Source organism: Eriocheir sinensis, unplaced genomic scaffold (assembly GCF_024679095.1).
Source record: "Eriocheir sinensis breed Jianghai 21 unplaced genomic scaffold, ASM2467909v1 Scaffold584, whole genome shotgun sequence".
In the NCBI taxonomy this organism is placed as follows: domain Eukaryota; kingdom Metazoa; phylum Arthropoda; class Malacostraca; order Decapoda; family Varunidae; genus Eriocheir; species Eriocheir sinensis.
The window spans coordinates 61,964-81,155 of record NW_026111925.1 but is presented as its reverse complement, the minus strand read 5'-3'; the positions used below and the strand labels follow the sequence as shown (position 1 = coordinate 81,155).

Here is a 19,192-nt window from a genome sequence, read left to right as displayed (position 1 = left end):
GTGGCGCAGGCAATTTTATTTATAGTGGCGCCAGTTATATTTGGCTCATGCTCCCCCCCGGAACTCATTCTTGATTCACTGGACGGTTTCTTCTATAGTCCGGGTTGATGGGTAGTCTTTTTTTTTTTTTTTTTTTTTTATTTATTTATTTATTTATTTTTTTACATCTTGGCCTATTGCGCCGGTAGGCTTTTTCCCAGTGGATCCTGGATTCCTGATGGTCGGTCCAAGGCTTCTTCCCGGTGGGGCCTGATGGTCGGCCCAGCCTGTTCTGGCGCAGGCGAGTGTTTATAGTGGCGCCATCTTGCGTTGGCTCATGCTGCCCTCCCGGAGCTCATCTTTAATCCTAGAATCTAGAGTCCGGGTTGATTGGTGGTCTTCTGGACAGCATGTGGGTAGTTTTAAGCCACTCGGCAGCAGCTGAAAAATCCCAGCTTGGTGGCACCGGTCGAGGATTGAACTCGTGTCCTCCTGAACGCGGGGCCGTCTCACTATTCGTTCAGCCACCGCCTCCCTTATGGACAGCATGTGGGTAGCCTTATGCCACTCAGCGGTGACTGAAAAATCCCAGGTGGTAGCATGGGGATTCGAACCGACGTTGTCCATGGCGTAGTGAATGTGAGCCCAGCACACTAACTACTCAGCCACCGCCTACTGCCAGCCTGCCGCCTGCAAGTTTTGATTGTAGGGAAGGATTCTAAAACTAGATAGCATTAGGAATAGAACTACCAATGAGCTTTAGTCTGAGAATGCACTGGGAACTCTTGATCTGTGGCTGCTTAAGGTTTGGAGACATAAAATACTAGCTCAGTCAGTTGATTTTATGGGAGATGAGGGCGAAGGAAGGAGTGACATGGTGTGCTTGATCGTTGACAACTTCAGGAAGCAATAATGGTCCATATTCTTAAACGTATCAGGCTTCCATACGACCATTTACCAAGGCCACAGAAAAGAATAGCCGGGTTTTCATGGGTGATTTTTCCCGTTCAAGGTGCAGATGTCGTGTAAAACTATCGCTAGAATCACAAAACAGTCCATGAAAATCCTATCAACTTCTACGAGAGGCTTTTCAAACAGGCAAACTGAGGTGCCGATACGTTTGAAAATTTGGACCAATGTCGTGTTATGGAATTTATAGTTTACTGCTACTACAGTACCCTCTCGAGTTTCGCGCTATCCAAGTTTCACGATCCTCAAGTTTAGCGCTTAGTCCTAAATTCTTACCATCACGACTTTTGCGCATTACCGCCACGAGTTTCGCGCTCCTTTGACATGTACAGGTCACGTCTACCTACCGTCGGAGTCATGCATGCTGCCTTAAAAGGCGGTGTCCAACCATTGGGGCTATGGGCAACCGCAGTTGCCTGTATGCCCAACTGGGAGCGAGTTGTTGGTTGTCCTTATGAATGGAAAATGGTTGTGAGTACGAGCGTGTGTGCGTGGGTACGTGGGTACCTCATGGCTGTATGTAAACAAACAGACGATGGCAGTGGCTGAGGAGTGAGGAGCAGTGGAAGATGGCCCACCAAGAGACTTGTAAAATGGACTGGCAGAGCTGCTTTACTTACTACTTGATTAACAAGATAAGAGAACACCCCGTGCTGGGGAACCACAGTCCCAAAAACTTTTTTCTTGAGTGTGAAAATTGTAGATCTCCCAGTGATGTTTTCTTCTTCTTCTTCTTTTGACCTGTAATGCATGGCAGCGACGGTGAAAAGTAACAGTGGAAAATAGCAAAAGGGCATAGAAAACCAAAATCAGGGAAAGAAAAGAACAGAAAAACACCTAAGTTCAGGGTGAAGTGTATAAGTGCGCAGTGTTAAGTAAATAAGGGCCGCTTTCACAGTCACTTTGTTTTGATCGTTACCAATGGCGGCGGTTGACGCTATAGTTTTCCACGTGAAATTGGCCTATGGGGTAGTGGTGGCTGCAGAGAAAGCGACAGGTGTTGAGAGTGTGTGGTAAGGTGCGGGGCGAGGCTAACCCCGCAGCCGCCACGAGGTGCCGTTGTAAAGGCAATACCTCCGACACCATCCACCCATCGGCCAGTTTCACGTGGAAATACTTGAGCAGCGATCACCGCCATTGGTAACGATCAATACAAACAAAATGACTGTGAAAGCGGCCCAAAGTGCATGTTGTGAAGTATAAAAGTGTGGAGAAGGAGGACCTAAGAAGCTATACAAAGCATTACAGGTCAAAAGAAGAAGAAGGTCCACTATACACTGGCCGGTGTTGCAAGAAATATCTTCCCACTGAAATTAGTCATTCTGCTGTCCACCACACATGCGCGCTGTGGGAATACACAGCATTAAAAGTGTTAATTTGCCTGGATTTGTTAATTTTTGTCCGCTTGTGGTATTTGTGAGCGGTGAGGGAAATATGGAAGCAGTAAGAAAGTTGAACCTCTTTGCGAGCTATTTTGCGATTGCGGCGGCAGTTTACGTTCAATAGACATTGAAAAGTCAATCATGATGTTAGTGATTTGATGATATATAACAGAAAGAGTTAGCAGATTATACCATAACACACAGAAAACTACCAGAAGCTATAGGTTTGTCCAACTGTACCACGGGTGACCGCGAGTAACCACCCTTACATTAGCAGACGACACCACTTGGATCACAAGCGTGTATTCAGAACTGCCAGCCAATTGTAAGGCAGCCGCCTTCAACTGCGGCTTCAGAACGACCTCTTCTCACTTCCCATTTTCTGCCTATTCCCAAGGTACGTATTTTGAAATAACAAGAGAGTAAAGTCGAAAAAAATTGTGATAACAAGGGAGTCAAGTCGAAAAAAAAAGTATTTTTTTTCCACAGGCCGGAACCAATAAGCGCTTTTTCATGTATTTCAATACCTCGAGTTTCGCGATCCTCGAGTTTCGCGATCCTCGAGTTTAGCGCTATACCCTCGGAATGAAGCAAGCGCGAAACTCGAGAGGGTACTGTATTCTAAAAAGCAGCACATTCATAGCACCATATAGCCATATCTAATGTACACGGAAAATTCAGTTCACAATTTCAAATAATAAATAGCTGACATATGAGAGATTGATGTATTGGGGCGATGTGGCAGTGCTCCATAGAGGCTCAGGACCCACCCATACGGACCTCACATATGCGTCTAACTATGGAGCACAAATCACCGTTGCCAAATTATCGTACTCAGAGCCTTGTATTTACCGGTTTCTGAGCCATAGCTAATGCCAAAAAACACCAATCCAATCCACCCGAAATTGACCTCTGTTGGCTACTCTTTACTTTTATCTTTTATAGGAGCGGCGAGTAGCGGGCTTTTTTTTGTACTCTTTTTGTTGCCCTTGAGCCATGTCCTAATGTAAAACAAAAAAACAAAAAAATAATTAACCATTTTAATGATAGCTATATATGAAGGCAATTATTGGGGTCGAGGAGGCAGTTTAGGGGTGGGAAATCGGCAAACATGAGAGGCTGAGTACGACAATCTGGCAGCGTTGAGCACAGTGCCAACTCTCGTCACTGTACATTAACCTGGTTGCAGCGACGGGCCAAATTTGTGGCTTTACCGTGTAGCAGCGATGGGCCAAATTTGTGGCTTTACCGTGTAGCAGTGATGGGCCAAATTTGTGATGTGATATAAAGCCCCCAAAATAGATGATACATAAATTGATCACAAATGCTTTGATATACATATATTATGAAATGGTTTGTGTGAGTGATTATTTTTTCTCATTTTTCTCGCTTAGAGGGACCATTAACCCTGTAGCACCAGGGATCATGTTTCTTAATGGTCCCTCCAAGCGAGAAAAATGAGGAAAAATCACCCCTCACATAAACCATTTCATAATATATATCAAAGCATTTGTGATCAGATTCTATATCATCTATTTTGGGGGGCGTTATATCATGGCACAAATTTGGCCCATCGCTGCTACATGGTAAAGCCACAAATTTGGCCCGTCGCTGCTACCGGGTTAAGAAACATGATCCCCGCTGCTGCTGTGTTAAGTTGATCCAGAAGCCCTCACCCTCCCCTCTCAGCCTTCCTCCATAGTGACATTGACTCCTAACTGAAGCTTTTGTCCAGCCAGTTAGCGTTGTCAGATCATCATAGTCAGTCATCGCATCTGTTGCTTTTTTGACATTTTCCCATTGCAAAAAAGACATCAATAATTAACAGTTTTGATGATAACTTTGATTGATTGTCGTGATTTGTGTGGGTGTGATGTCAGTTTAGTGGCTTAAACTGATGAATGCAATGTTTTGAGTTTGACAGTCTGGTAACATTGCAACCAGTCACCTCCCTTAATTACACAATAGGGCAGTGGTTTTCAAACTATTTAGTATGACGGCACACTAAGAAACAACTAATATTTTAGCGGCACACCTGCCCTTTGATATACATATATATATATATATATATATATATATATATATATATATATATATATATATATATATATATATATATATATATATATATATATATATATATATATATATATATATATATATATATATATATATATATATATATATATATATATATATATATATATATATATATTCTTAAACTTAGCAGTACCTTTTAAAATACTACATGTAAATTTCATTATTGATAATGCACACTTACCTTATTAGTGAGAAACGTGAGGTTGGCTCGATTTGTATATCCGCGGTATATTAGGAGGAACACTAGACAGGCACACCCTTATTTCTTCTTCAACGCTTAGCAGTCTTGACCTTTTCTTACTTTTTATGTTAATGAGGATTGAGAACCCTAGTTCACACAAATACGAGGTTGAAAACTGGGGAAGAATTTTTTGAGCTTTTTTTGCTAAGTGTGGGAATTCTTTTTCAATATCAATCCAGAAAGTTTCAAGTGATACTTCCTTGTACTTAAGTTTCAGAGTGCGGTCATTACGGATGTCTGTTAGCTCCTTTTCCTCACTGAGACTAAGTTGTTGTGAGTTTGATGGATCATAAATGAATGGATTTCTCAGCCAGTCGTAACTTTCAACAGATATATTTGGAAAATACTTTTCAATATTCTTTTCTAGGCTTTCAAGATGCTCACATATCAGTGGAACAATGTCTTTATTTTTTGTAGCAGCAGTTTTGGGAAACATATCCAAGTTGCCATCTTTCACTTTAACATTCCAGAGCCTAATTTTTTCTGTCAGAGCCTTCATTTTATCTGAAGAAGATAACAGATTTTCCAGTCTCCCTTGCATGGTAGTACTGACATTGTTCAGATATTCAAAAATATCTGCTAAGTAACATAATTTAACACACCAAGTTTCATCAGCCAGTAATTCACAATATTCAAGTTTTCCTTCAAGAGTAAAGAAGGTGAGCATTTCTTCCTTCAGCTCCTGTACTCGAGAAAGCACCCTGCCTCTTGATAACCATCTAACTTCTGTGTGCAAGATAAGGGCTACATGAGGAGCCCCCATTTCTTCACAAAGCAGGGAAAACAAGCATGACTTAACTGGTCTCCTCTTGATAAAGTTTACCATTTTTACAATGTCATCAAGAACAGATTTGAGTTTGCATCCCAGTGTTTTAGTAACAAGAGCTTCACGGTGCAAAAAACAGTGGGTTGAAATCAATTCTGGATTTTCTTTTTTCACTAATGATACAAAACCTTTCATTGATCCTACCATTGAAGGAGCACCATCCGTGCAAATCCCTACACATGATTTCCATGTCAAATCAACCGTCCGCAAATAGTCACTCACTGTAGAAAATATATCTTGTCCTGTGGTTTGCACTAGTTCTTTGCAGCATAAAAACTGTTCTGCTATTTTATTGCCAGTAATATACCGCATGAACACTAGTAACTGTGCTTTTCCTCCAGCGTCAGTTGACTCATCTACTTGTAAGGCATACATTCCTTTTTCTTTTACAAGTTCACATACACTTTTTTCAATATCAGATGACATCTCCTCGATTCGCCTACTAATAGTATTATCAGAGAGGAATTTTCCTGACTTCTTTTTCAGCTTCAGCCCCAAACATTGTTTTTACTATAGCACAGCATGATGGAAGAATGAGAGATTCAGCAATTGTATGGGGCTTCATAGTTTTGGCAATTAATTCTGCTACTAAATAGCTTGCTTTTTGAGCCTTTTCTGCCACTTTAACCTTTTTCTCAAAACTGCACTTTTGTTGTTTGTTGTCATTTAAGAGTCTCTTGAAATAATCCAGAGGTTTATCAGAAAGGTAACTGTGTTTTGTAGTTAAATGTCTCTTCATTTTACTAGGAACCATGGCTTCATTCGATAGTTCAGTACCACACACAACACATTTTGGCTTAGGACCAAGTTCATCGTCACACCATGTGAACCCCAGTGCTAGGTAGTTGTCCTGATATGAGCGACGTGGCTTACTTTTGCTAGCAACTGCCATTGTCTTCGTTAGGTCTACACTTGGGACAGCAGAATTACGCTCATCATCAACCATCACGTTACTTCCACTAGCCTCCTCATCACATTTACGCTTCTTTATGATGAATTTATCCATTTTTCTCAGGTTTTGAAAAAAATATGAATATGACAACCAAAAGAGCAACTTTCTACAGTCACGGTCAAGGCCACACTGACACACACTGGGGAGTGGGGAGCGGCTGGGAGCAGGGTGCTTACAGACGCGTACTGGACACGTACTTGACCAGTCTGACATTCGCATTACAAGTATTATTCTCGCCGATTTATGTGAGGAATTCTTGAGACCTAGCAAAACTATATTATTTTCGCGGCACACCAAGGAGATAATGGCGGCACACTAGTGTGCCGCGGCACACACTTTGTGAATCACTGCAATAGGGGGTGGGGCTTCTGAACCAGCTTATGGGGTCGTATTACTAATGATATGGTGCCCAAGTTCACATATTTGACAAGGCTTTTGTAGGTGTTTGTGGCATTTCCAGGGATAGTTTTATGACCCTGGTGGTAGTTTAACCTTTCTTCTGTACCATGAACCTAAAAGAACACATATTACGAATAACTCGATTGATCCCCACTTTGACCTTTAGAAATAGCTGATATGAGAATCAAAAGTGTCTTATAATACCGACTATAGTGCACGGTGACTATAGTTGTTGAATACTTGCATACAGTAAAATATCAGGCTGCCTCAAATCTGTCACTGCATTTTCCATCTTGGCAATCATAAGAAAACTGGTATTTCACGGATTTGCACAGTTGAAGTAGCTGCTGATAAGATAACTTGGGAAATATGTAATAGAAATGTCATGTTACAAAATATACACTGACTGTGGTTTAGTTTACAGGTTTATTATATTAACCTGTCCGCTGCGATTGGCACAGATTTCACCTTCACTGGTAGCCTGGTAACATCATATATATAGTCCCAGGTCTTTCTTTGCCTCTGTGGTGGATAGTGGAGTGTTTCCCATGTGGTATTGGTGTGCTGGATTTTCCCTCCCAAGGTGCAGGACTTTACATTTTTCTTCATTGAATTGTAGCAGCCACTTGTTGCTCCACTCCTGTAGCTTGGTGATGTCTTCTTGTAGGAAATCCACAGCCAGGGGGTTAATGGGAACTTTAATCTTGTGTTCTTATTTTCTTTTGTTCTTATGTTATTCCTACATATGGTGAAAGTCCATTAATCTGAATTCCACCAGTCCCCTGAAATTGACCTCTCTTTTGGCCTCTTGTTCTGTCTTCGGTTCTTGGAGCAGCGCTTGGCAGGCTTTTTTGTCGCTGCCTCCCTTGATGTAAAAAAAATAAATGAATAAATAAAATAAAGAAAATCTACCTAATGTCCCAAAGCAATACAGACAAGATATTACAATCCCTTAGAGAAAAAAGAACTCCTGAAGGTAGGAATAAAAGAAGAAGCAGTTATCAGAAATCTGGAGTACAAGGAAATATTAAAAAAGTTGGATTGCTGGACTTGAAGTAGCTCTATGTCTCTGGAAGCATTGCAGGTTTTCTCTAAAGGCGGTTTGTGTTTCAGAGTAAAAAGAAGCCCCCCGGCAAGCCAGGTGTTCCCACAAACACGTCAGCAGTCGAGGATGGCACGGAGGCAGCGGACAGATTCAGGGTTGAGCTGCAGTGGTGTGTGCAGCAGCTTGAAGCGTCCATGAAAAAGGCATCCCTCAAAGAAAGTACGCAAGTTTTGATCTCTTTGCAACTTGTCTTTTTTTTATGTGTACGCCTGTAGCGCCGGTAGGCTCTCTTGAGGGGCCTGGATGGCAGTCGTCCCCAGCCCGTCATGGCGCAGGCAAGTGTTTATAGTGGCGCCATCTTCTTTTGGCTCATGCTGCCCCCTGGAACTCCTTCTTGATTCACTTGGACAGTTTCCTCTTGAGTTCGGGTTGATGGGTGATCTTCAGGACAGCATGTGGGTAGTTTTAAGCCACTCGGTGGTGACTGAAAAATCCGAGGTGGTAGCGTGGAGATTCAAACCCGCGTTGTCCATCACACGGTGAATGTGGACCCAGCACGCTACCACTCAGCCACCGCCTACCTGCTGACGGTTTTATTAAGGGATACAATGTTTGGGTTTAAGGATCCTGAATATTAGCATACGCACTTGATGAAAATGCTTGGAAACTATAAGAACAATACAGTCAAAAGTCAAATCTGGCCCCTGTTTAAGATTATCCATTTAATTAACAGGAGAGAGTGAACTGCTGGGTGTTTGGGTTTAAGGATCCTGAATATTAGCTTATGCACTTGGTAAACAAATGCTTGGAAAGTATAAGAACAATACAGTGGAAAGTCACATCTGGCCCCTGTTTAAGCTTATCCATTTAACAGGAGAGAGTGAACTGCTGAGTGTTTGGGTTTAAGGATCCTGAATATTAGCATACATACCTGGTAAACATATGCTTGGAAACTATAAGAACAATACAGGCGAAAGTCACATCTGGCCCCTGTTTAACCCGGTAGTAGCGACGGGCCAAATTTGTGGCTTTACCGTGTAGCAGCGATGGGCCAAATTTGTGGCTTTACCGTGTAGCAGCGATGGGCCAAATTTGTGGCTATACCGTGTAGCAGCGATGGGCCAAATTTGTGGCTTTACCGTGTAGCAGCGATGGGCCAAATTTGTGCCATGATATAAACCCCCAAAAATACATGATACATAAACTGATCAGAAATGCTTTGATATATATTATGAAATGGTTTGTGTGAGTGATGATTTTTTCTCATTTTTCTCGCTTAGAGGGACCATTAAGAAACCTGATCCCCGCTGCTACCGGGTTAAGATTATCCATTTAGCAGGAGAGAGTAAATTGCTGGGTGTTAGAGAGAAGGGGATGGTCTGATATGATGTTTAGGGTTAACAGGAACAAGATAGGTTTGAGAAGTCAGGGTAACTCGCATTAAAGAACAAAGGCTTAGAGTATTTAAGAAGAGGCAAGAGAGTGGAGACCTGCTGTAGCTAGCCATTTGTAGGGGACAAGTTAGTATTGAATAGGGAGGTGAAGCAGTAAACAGTCAAGCACATATCTCAGCCATGATGGAAGTTCGGTGTTCACTCTGTGATTTAACCCGTCCGCTGCGATTGGCACGGATTTTGCCTTCACTGGTAGCCTGTTAACATATACTTCCAGGTCTTTCTCTGACTCTGTGGTGGATAGTGGAGTGTTTCCCATGTGGTATTGGTATCCTGGATTTCCCCTCCCAAGGTGCAGGACTTTACATTTTTCTTCATTGGATCGTAGCAGCCACTTATTGCTCCACTTCTGTAGCTTGGTGATGTCTTGTAGGAAATCTGCATTCAAGGGGTTAAATGTGAGATAAAAAGAGCAGAGAGTAGCAGTTGAGAGTAGCATCAGGAGTAGACCAAAGGAGGGGAGAAGGTAGCATTAGATGAGGTACACCAAAGGGGAGAGTGTAGAGTGAAGTGAGTAGACCAAAGAAGACTCATGACAAGGTTGTGAAGAATGACCTCTGCACCATGGCCAGATTATTGTACTCAGAGCCTTGTATTTACCATTTTCTGAGCCGTAACTATTGCCAAAAAACACCAATAACTAACCATTTTAACAATAACTATATATGAAGGCAGTTATTGGGGTTGAGGAGGCAGTTTTGGGGTCGGAAATTGGCAAAAATAAGAGGCAGAGTACGACAATCTGGCAGCGTTGGACCTCTGGCTGTTGGACATAAACTGAAGAACTGAACTAAAGACTGACACCCATGCAAGCCAACTTCTCAACCACCACTGTCTTCATGCTTCCAATCCTTTCACTGGTAAACCCAGCGACCTCCTTCCTCCGTCTGTATTTCCTCCTTCCTGTAACTTGCTCTCTTTCAACAGGAGGGTACCAAGACATCTCTAGGAATAAAACTGATCCTTCTCTTTTGATGTTTTCCTGTCTCTTTATATTGTAGGGGTGCTGCATTACTGGCTTTTTTGTTTGTTTGTTTAAAGCCCCTATTACACCGGGCAAATTTTCCATGGATCTTCAGTCAAACCACGATTTCCGTGGCGTGGTTCTTATGTTTCCGTGGTTTTCTGACGTGTCCACAATCTTCCAAAGCTACGGTAGATTTCAATGAAGGATGACGGTATTACTCACCATTGTCATCAGCAGCAATAACAAGAAACAAATGAGAACCACGCTAGCAGAAATCGTGGTTTGACTGAAGAGCCACAGAAAATTTGCCCAGTGTAATAGCCCCTTAACTGTGCCCTAAAAAATAACAGCATGCATGGGTCCTTCCTTTCACCTTTGCAGGAGAAGACATGGCCAAAGCACATCGGACCCTGACGAGCAGCAAGGCACAACACATCAAGAAGAGGCAAGTGATGAGCTCGCTGTTTGGTGATTACCGGAGCAAGATGGCACAAGAGGAGTCAAAAATTAAAATGGGTAAGTTCCATGTAACATTTTTTTTTTTTTTTTACAACAAAGGAGACAGCTCAAGGGCACAAAAAAAGGAAACAATAATAAAAAAAAGCCCGCTACTCGCTGCTCCTACAAAAAAAGAATCAAAAGAGGTGGCCAAAAGAGAGGTCAATTTTGGGAGGAGAGGTGTCCTGATATTTACTAAACTCACACATATATTGGGAAATCCTGCCGAGCAAAATTCTTACTGATATCGAAACCTCTTCTTCTTCGTCTGTATTTCCACCTGCCTGTGACTTGACCTCCTTCAAGAGAGAAGTATCAAGACATCTCTCCACCTGAAATTGACCTCTATTTTGGCCACTCACATATTCCTTCTCATATAGCTTTTTTTTTGTTTTTTTTTTTTCAGCAAAGGAGACAGCACAAGGGCACACAAAAAAAGGAAACAACAATAAAAAAAAGCCCGCTACTCGCTGCTACTGTATAGAATCCGAAGAGGTGGCCGAAAGAGCAGTATGGGGAGATTTTTTGTTCTCATTTATTTTTTCCCTCTCCTCTGCTGTAAAAAAATACTATTCACTTCATTTATCAGGATGTGGTGCAAATAGTTCCTCATCCATGGCTCAAGGTGGGTTAGGAAAATACATCACGCAAATCACTATTTTCACTTTAAAAAATCCTAATTCTTGTGGAACATTCTTGCACTAAAACTATTCATTCCTCAGCCTTTAAATGGGTACCTGGGGAAACCTGGGGAAGGTAAACTGTGATAACCCAGGTGTCACGCTGACCCTGTCCTGGGGTAATGGGTTCTTCCCACCACAGGCTCAAGGGCCAACGCTACAGAGCTGAGCACTTGGGCCACTCTCGGCTATATCGTGTGGCCCCATCTTTACTCTTCATTGGGATCTTTTATCTATTTATTTATTTTTAAAAAATTAATCCTATACTGCCAGTAAACCTTTTTGATGGAGCTGGTGGTTGGTCCCAGCCAATCAGTCGCGCAGGCAGTGTTTTCTAGTGCCACCATCTTGCTATACTAATCCTGCCCCACCCCTCTCCCCTCGAGCTTCACTTGACCTGACCTTCTTAGAAAGTTTCGCTGGAATCTGGGTTGAAAGACAATCATGAGGACAGCATGTGGGTAGTCTTGGCCCCTCCAAACACTCAAATGAACTAAAGAAGAGCTATTAAAAGGAACCAAAAACACCCAAAATAGAAAGTGCCAGTCAAGGAAATATTTGAAATATACATTTCTATTTTTCAAAGAATCACCACAGCCTTTTCTGATACTTCCATTTGAAGCTGCTGCCCTTTTTCTTTGTGCAATTTCAGTTAGGACATGTCCTAAACATGATATGGTCTAGTGCGACTGTTAAGAGACTAGACAGAGTTATGGTTTGGACTTTTAAAAACATGTTATTTAATGAAGAAACAATAAACATGGTAGGTGGATGATCTGGTGGATAGGAGAAACCTGGTAATGAATGGGACAAAGAGATAGGTGGAGAGTTGATAGATGGACTAGCAAATAGGAAGAAAAAGGTGGAGGACGGGGCTTGAAGGAGGCTTGGTGGGGGACAGGTGGATTAGGGAAAGGTTGATGGTGGTATTGGTGGATTGAGGGACTTGCAAAAAAGCCCACCAGCATTGTTCCCATAAAAGAAAGTAGAGAACAGTGGCCAAAAGAGAGGTCAATTTCAGAGGGAGAAGTGCCTTGGTGGTCTTTTTGAAAGAGGTCAATTCATAGGCAGGAGGAAATACAGATGAAGGAAGGCTGTTCTAGAGTTACAAGCGGAAGGGATGATTAACTCTTGCAAAAGGGATTCGGACAGTATAGGGGTGAGCTCGAGTTGAAAGTTGAGTGCAGTGCAGTTAGGAAGTTCAGGAGAGCAGTCATCATGAAAATATTGATATAAGATAGAAAGAGGCAACATTGCATCAGAATATAAGAGGGGGTAGTCTTTAACAATTGAAGATTGCTCTACAAATGATCTCAAAATCCATCTTAGACCAAGTGATATTTGGCAGGGACCTCATTCCTGTAACCCTCTCTCCTTATAATGTATGAGCCTGATTGTTAAGGTTGCATATCCCATCAACTCTTCACAGAGACGCCGAAGATGAAGAAGAGTTCTGCCCTTCCAAGTGAGTCTGTGTTCTTCAGAAAGTCGACCGTTCATTCCCCGGACATCATCACTGAACCTTCAACAAATTCCAAAGAGCCAGCTGTGAGCCAGGAACCAGAAGTCACAACCTCAGACTCATCTGGTAGTGGGAGCACTTCTGGAGCTCTTGTTAAGGAGGTGAATGCCGGTGGTGGTGAGGAAGCAAACTTTACTGGGAGTGGTGCAAAAAGTTTATCCCCTGAGAGTTTAGGTGGGCCAAAGAAAGTAGTGACACCATTCAAAGCAGCTCAATCTGGGAGCACGTTTAAGTTTAATTTTTCCGTGCTGTGACTGTTGCATTTGCTATACACTCGTTTCGTCAAGCATCCCGAGTGTTGCATCTATTGTATATACTCATATTAGTAAGTCAAGTTTTTGTTACAATTTTTTGAAGTCTAGTTTAGGAGGTTGACTTTACATGGATACTACTTCTCTGGAGGGTTACCACTACTACTATTACTACTTTTATTACTACTACTATACTACTACTACTACTACTACTACTACTTTACTACTACTACTACTACTACTACTACTACTACTACTACTACTACTACTACTACTACTACTACTACTACTACAACTACTATTGGTACTACTAACATTTTTGATGGCTTGTATTTATTCCGCAGTTAAGCATCACAGCCCCCCCCCCTTTTTTTTTACACCAATGGAAACAGCTCAAGGGCAAAAATAAAGAAAACAACAATGAAAAAACCCTGCAAATCACTGCCCTTGTAAAATAGTTAAGAGGAGTGGCCAAAAGAGAGGTCAATTTTGGAAGGAGAGGTGTCTTGATACTTTCCTCTTGGGGGGATCAGCTTTTGCATGACCAGCAATACATACACTGGAAACTCACACTGTGACAGGAAGGCCGAGGAAGATGTGGAGAAGGGTGGTGGAGGAAGATATGAGGAGGCTGAACATCATGGAAGAAATGGCTATGGACCGGCAACAGTGGAGGAGGCTCATATCCCGTCCAACCCCACCATAGGGAATAAATGGACGTTAAACGATGATGATGATGATGATGGCGGGGCTTTGTTCCATAGAAAGTAGTCAAAGAATGAACATGTTTGTTTCACCTGGATTACTGAGAAATGAACAAGCTTAGGTTGGTATTTTCAGCCGCTTCCACCTCTCGCATTAACAATTTCCAAGGCCAAAAAGGAGATTAATCAAGTTCTCATGAGGGTTTTTTTCATGTTCTTGGTACAGAAGCTTTGTCACTCCACCATCAGGGTCATAAAACTACCCAGGAAAATGCCCACAACCAAGATTGCCTTGTCAACTGTGTGTGCTTGGGTGCTGAAAAGCTTAAAAATGTGTGTCTTAGGTTACTGCCTATCTTAGTGATCCATGAGAAATTTGATAAAAAAGGAAAATAGCAAGAAATTTAACTTCTTGACTGTGGATTTCCTACCAGAAGACATCAGCAAGCTACAGGAATGGAACAAAAAGTGGCTGCTACTATTCAATGAAGAAAAATGTTAAGTCCTGCACCTTGGGAGGGGATATCCAGCACACCAGTACCACATGGGAAACACTCCATTATCCACCACAGAGTCTTGGTGCAGAGCTTCTTCAAGGCTCAGTAAAGGTGGTGTCACACTGGCCATTTTCCTCCAACCGTTGGGGCTACTGGCAACCGCGGTTGTCTGTACACTTAACCAGTTGTCCAGTAGGTCGGAGGTCACTTACATTTAAATGGCCCTCGACTTCCTCAGCAAGACCCTTTAAATACCTCTCCTTGCCTCTCCTCAGGAGAGCAGAGAAAGACCTGGGAGTATATGTCACCAGGCTACAAGTGAAACCTAAATCCATGCTAATCACAGCGGATGGCTTACTGAAAAAGGAAATTTACCAGTTTTCTTGAGTGGTTCCTGGAGAGGTTCTTGGTAGCTGCATCATCAGGGCTGACTGCATTATTATTATTATTATTATTATTATTATTATTATTATTATTATTATTATTATTATTATTATAATTATCATTATTATTATCATCATCATCATCATCATCGTTCAACGTCCATTTATTCTCTATGGTGGGGTTGGATGGGGTATGAGCCTCCTCCACTGTTGCCGGTCCATAGCCATTTCTTCCGTGATGTTCCACATCCTCATATCTTCCTCCACCACCCTTCTCCACGTCTTCCTTGGCCTTCCTGGTGGTCTTCTGCCCTCTACCTCAAAGTTCAGTGATCATCTCAGGATGTGTTCTTCTCCTCTTCTCCTCACATGTCCAAACCACCTTAATCTGGTCTTACTCAGCAACTCCTCCAGGCCCTCCAGGCCACTCCTTTTCACCGGTTCTTCATTTGAAATTACATCTTGCCATCTGATTGCCATCAAATATCTAAGCATTCTCACATCACATCGTATCAATAGTGCTTCCAGCTATTTTGTCGTAGCCCAAGTCTCTGCCCCATACAGGAACACCAATCTCACACACGCTCTGTACACCTATGCTCTGCTGTCAAGTGGGATACAGTAATCCCTCGTCTATCGCGGGGGTTAGGTTCCAGAACCCCCCGCGATAGGCGAAAATCTGTGAAGTAGCGACCTTATATTTATTTTATTATTTATATATATTTTAAGGCTTTATAAACCCTCCCCACACTCTTGCAAACCTTTCCCACACTCCTATTGACCTTTCCCACACTCTTATAATCACTTCCTACGACGTTTTGTTGTTACGACGCGGTCCCAATAAATGATTCTATAATTCTTGTTTCGACTTTCGACATTTGCTTCGTAAATACGAACTTGGCGCAGGAATTAGTTTGGCGGGGCGGAAGAATACGGAAGGGGAAAGGGAGTAGAGGGGCGGAGTGAGTCATGAAAAAAATACAGATAGAGGATGTAAGAATGGAGTACAAGGAAAAGTAGTGGAGGAAACAGGGAGAGATAAAGAGGATGAAAACAAGGAGAAGGGTGTGGGGAGAGTCATGTCAGGTCCTGAGGGAGAGTTAGGTCAGGGCTTCAGTCAGGACATGACCTAGTTAGTTAGTTAGTTAATGGTTTATTGCACATAAATTGCATACATTACATGATAAAAAGAAAAAAAAAAAGAAACATATACAATATCATATGCAAAGCGGGCACCAGCCCGCCGGTGAGGGAATCAGAGTGTCGGTGTGAGCGCTGTGCTGCTCACAGACTTCTTCCTGTGGTGGTGAGTGTGTTGCGGGCAGGTCAGGTCAGCGGGGCGGGGGTGCCGCCCTGAGCACCCGCAGCATCACCTCCCTGGGCGTGTGGCGGACGAGATGGGCCGCCCTGGCCTCGCGTCTGCTAAGGAGGACGCCGCCTGCAGGCTGGGCGAGTGCTGGCGACTGTGTTCTGAGGGCGGCGGCTGTTTCTCCCGCAGTGGTCGCACTCCTGCCCCTGGAAGCCGTCGTACAGCTCCTCCCTGGCGCAGAAACCCAGCCTGATGCACTGCAGCAGCATGCCGTCCGCCCTGGGCTGCTGCTGGGAGGCGTCGAGCGGCTGGTAGTCGGTGGCGGCAGCGTACCATGCCGCCTGCCTCTTTCTGGCCTCCAGCTGCTGGTGTGTGTGGCGGGTCGCCTGGATTGCGGCGCGCCTGGCTCGAGTCTTCACCTGCCGCAGGCTGGGGGGCACGTGCTTAGTCACCTGGGGACTCGCCGCAGCTCTCTTGGCGGCCGCGTCGGCAGCCTCGTTGCCCAGCACCCCCACGTGACTTGGAATCCAGTTGAGCCTCACCCGCCGCCCCTGCGCGGCGAGGCTCTGGAGGCTGCCCAGGATGGCGGTGACGAGGCCCACGTCGTCTTTGGGCTGCGGCTGCTGGAGGGCCCGTAGTCCCGACTTGGAGTCAGTGTGCAGCACCACGGTGGCCTCCTGACGGTGGTGGGCGTGCTCCAGGGCCAGCTGGATGGCCACCAGTTCGGTCTGCAGGGTGGAGCAGTGGTCGGGGGTGCGCATGCCCAGTTCGGTCCCGCCAGTGATGGCAGCAGCGCCCGTCCTTCCGCTGTCTGGGTCAACCGAGCCGTCGGTGTAGTAGATCGCACAGCCTGGCTCGGTGACCCGCGCCATGGCCATGAGGGCGTGCTGCCGCAGCTCAGCGGTGGGACAGACAGCCTTGCTGGCGGGGAGTTGAGTGGCGGTGAACTCTGCGGAGGGGAGCTCCCACGGGGGCGGGGCGGAACAATTGCGCCCTTCCGGTCCTTCCGGCTTATCCCTCCATTCGGCCTTGATGAGGACTGGGATGGGGTGTAGGCGTCTCTGGGGACCTGCCGTTGACCTCACGCTGACCTGGTTGGAGGCGGGGCAGGTGAGGAGGTTTGCCGCCGCTGTTGCTGGGGCTGGGCACGTAGGAGCAGCTGTGGTGTCTCTGCTGCTGCTGCTGCAGGCCACGTGGAGCATCCGGATGTGGCTGCTGCTGCTGCTGCCGGTGCTGGGTGGCCTGCTGCCGGGGCTGGCCTAGTGGAGCGTCCGTGCGGGGCTGCTGCTGCTGCTGCCGGCGCTGGGCTGCCTGTTGCCGGGGCTGGCCTCGTGGAGCGTCCGTGCGGGGCTGCTGCTGCCGTTGTTGCTGGTGCTGGCCCTCTGGGAGGCCTGTTGCCGGGGCTGGCCGCGTGGTGCCTTGGGGCGGCGCCATCGTCGCCGCCTTGGTAGCGCCTGGGGCTGCTGCTGTTGCCGTCGATGTGGCCGGGGCAGCCTGCGGAGCCTCTCGGGGCACCGTGGGTTCCACGCGTGGTGGCTTTTCCCACAGTTGGGACACTTGGCGGTGGTCGCCTCGTGGGCCTTGTGGCGGGCGATGCACTCCTCCGTAGGGTGGGGCTGGCTGCACACGCCGCACCTGACGGAGGACCGTACCCCGAGATGGTTGTAGCGCTGACACTTGAAGCACCTCACAGGCTCACCTTGGTAAGGGCGCAGGTGGTACTTGCTCCAGCAGCCGAGGTCTAGCTTGGCGGGCGGCGGCCCTACCAACACAAGCAGCATCTGCCTTGTGGGCTCCTTGTCCCTCCGGGAGCACAGGCGCTGTGCGGAGACCACTTGAGGGTGAGCCTCCACCGCGTCGAGAGGGAGGTCGAGAGGGTAGCGCTCCAGCACCACCTTATGCCTCCTTTCGCTGGGGTCGAGAAGGAGGACCCTGTTCCCTTCTTCGGCGAGGCGGCGGAGGAGTGCCGCGGACTCCTCGTCCCTGGGTGTAAGGACGTACTCGCCCTGAAGGTTGGGCCTTACCTCCATCCGCAGGCTCGGTTGCTCCCTCTCGAGGGCGGTGATGGCTTGGTAGGCGCTGTCGTGGTCCCCCAGGCTGCCCAGCTTGAATTTGGGCCTCGGGGGTTGCTGGTGGCGAGCTCGACCTCTCGTGATGGTCGTCCATTCTTGGTCCTCGTCCTGCTGCTGCTGCTGCTCCTCGTTCACGCTGACGATGGACAGGTCGAGTGGGTCACAACCTAAATCACTGGCGGTGCCCTCCATCGGGTCGTGCTGAAGACAGCGAGCGGCGCCTTCAGGCGACCACTCCTCACTGCTCCAATCGTCGAGCAGGTTACGGACGTGGTCGCGAGCCTTCTTCGGTGTCGAGTCCTTCTCTGGGGACGCTGACGGAGAGGAGGCCCTTCCTCTCTTCCCCGCACTGTTAAGCACTATGTCACTCTTCGAGTTCATCTTCAAACGCCCGAGAACATATGGTCGAGAGAGTTGCCGGGCAGGTCAGAGGGAGCGCGGAGCTGCCCGTCTCCCTCCCCATTTCCCCTTCTGTGTGTGTGTGTGTGTGTGTGAGTGAGTGAGTGAGTGAGTGTTCATATAATCTAATGGGGAAGGAGAAAAAGAGGAAGAGTGAGAGACAAGACTAAAGATAAGGTGTGAGAAAGGAGGAAACAAGGGAAATGAGTGGAGGAAATGGGACGGGAAAAGAAGAGAGAGGTAGGGAGGGTCAGGTAAAGGTGAGGAAAGAGGGGGGGAGAAAGGGTGTGGGATGGAAAGAGATTAAAAGAGAGAGGTAGGGAAGGTCAGGTAAAGGTGAGGAAAGAGGGGGAGAGAAAAGGTGTGAATGGGAGGGAAAGAAATTATAAGAGAAAAACTGGGAGGGAGGTGAAAGGAAAAGAAGAAAGAAATGATAAGGAAGGAGAAAAATACGGGGACGGAGAGGGAGAAGAAAGAAAGGAAGTGGGGAGGAGTGAACCAGGGAAAAGACTAACGGCGCAATAGGCCGCGACGGAAAAAAAAAAAAAAAATAGGTGGGTGAC

The 19,192-nt window shown here is 45.7% G+C and overlaps 2 protein-coding genes across 6 annotated transcripts in view; one reads left to right on the top strand and one right to left on the bottom strand.

Annotated features, from left to right (window-relative positions):
* The window catches only part of LOC126993218 (uncharacterized), a 28,342-nt gene extending 14,882 nt beyond the window's left edge, over positions 1–13,460 (top strand). The window contains exons 5-7 of the mRNA XM_050852089.1: positions 7,962–8,112; positions 10,696–10,830; positions 12,922–13,460. Coding sequence (XP_050708046.1) covers positions 7,962–8,112; positions 10,696–10,830; positions 12,922–13,268 — 633 coding nt within the window. The 3' untranslated portion in view covers positions 13,269–13,460. The remainder of the gene's footprint in view (positions 1–7,961; positions 8,113–10,695; positions 10,831–12,921) is intronic.
* Positions 13,336–17,360, bottom strand: LOC126993210 (uncharacterized). Of its 5 annotated transcripts, none has more exons than XM_050852078.1 (2): positions 13,520–17,360; positions 13,336–13,483 (listed from the first exon to the last, which is right to left on the bottom strand). In XM_050852078.1, exon 1 carries the CDS (start codon positions 17,358–17,360, stop codon positions 16,272–16,274), a length of 1,089 nt encoding a protein of 362 aa, XP_050708035.1. In that variant the 3' UTR covers positions 13,336–13,483; positions 13,520–16,271. The 5 variants fall into 5 exon arrangements, with proteins under 5 accessions (XP_050708035.1, XP_050708038.1, XP_050708039.1 ...); XM_050852081.1 differs by having other exon boundaries at positions 13,523–17,360; XM_050852082.1 differs by having other exon boundaries at positions 13,526–17,360.
* Between the last annotated feature and the right edge of the window lie 1,832 nt (positions 17,361–19,192).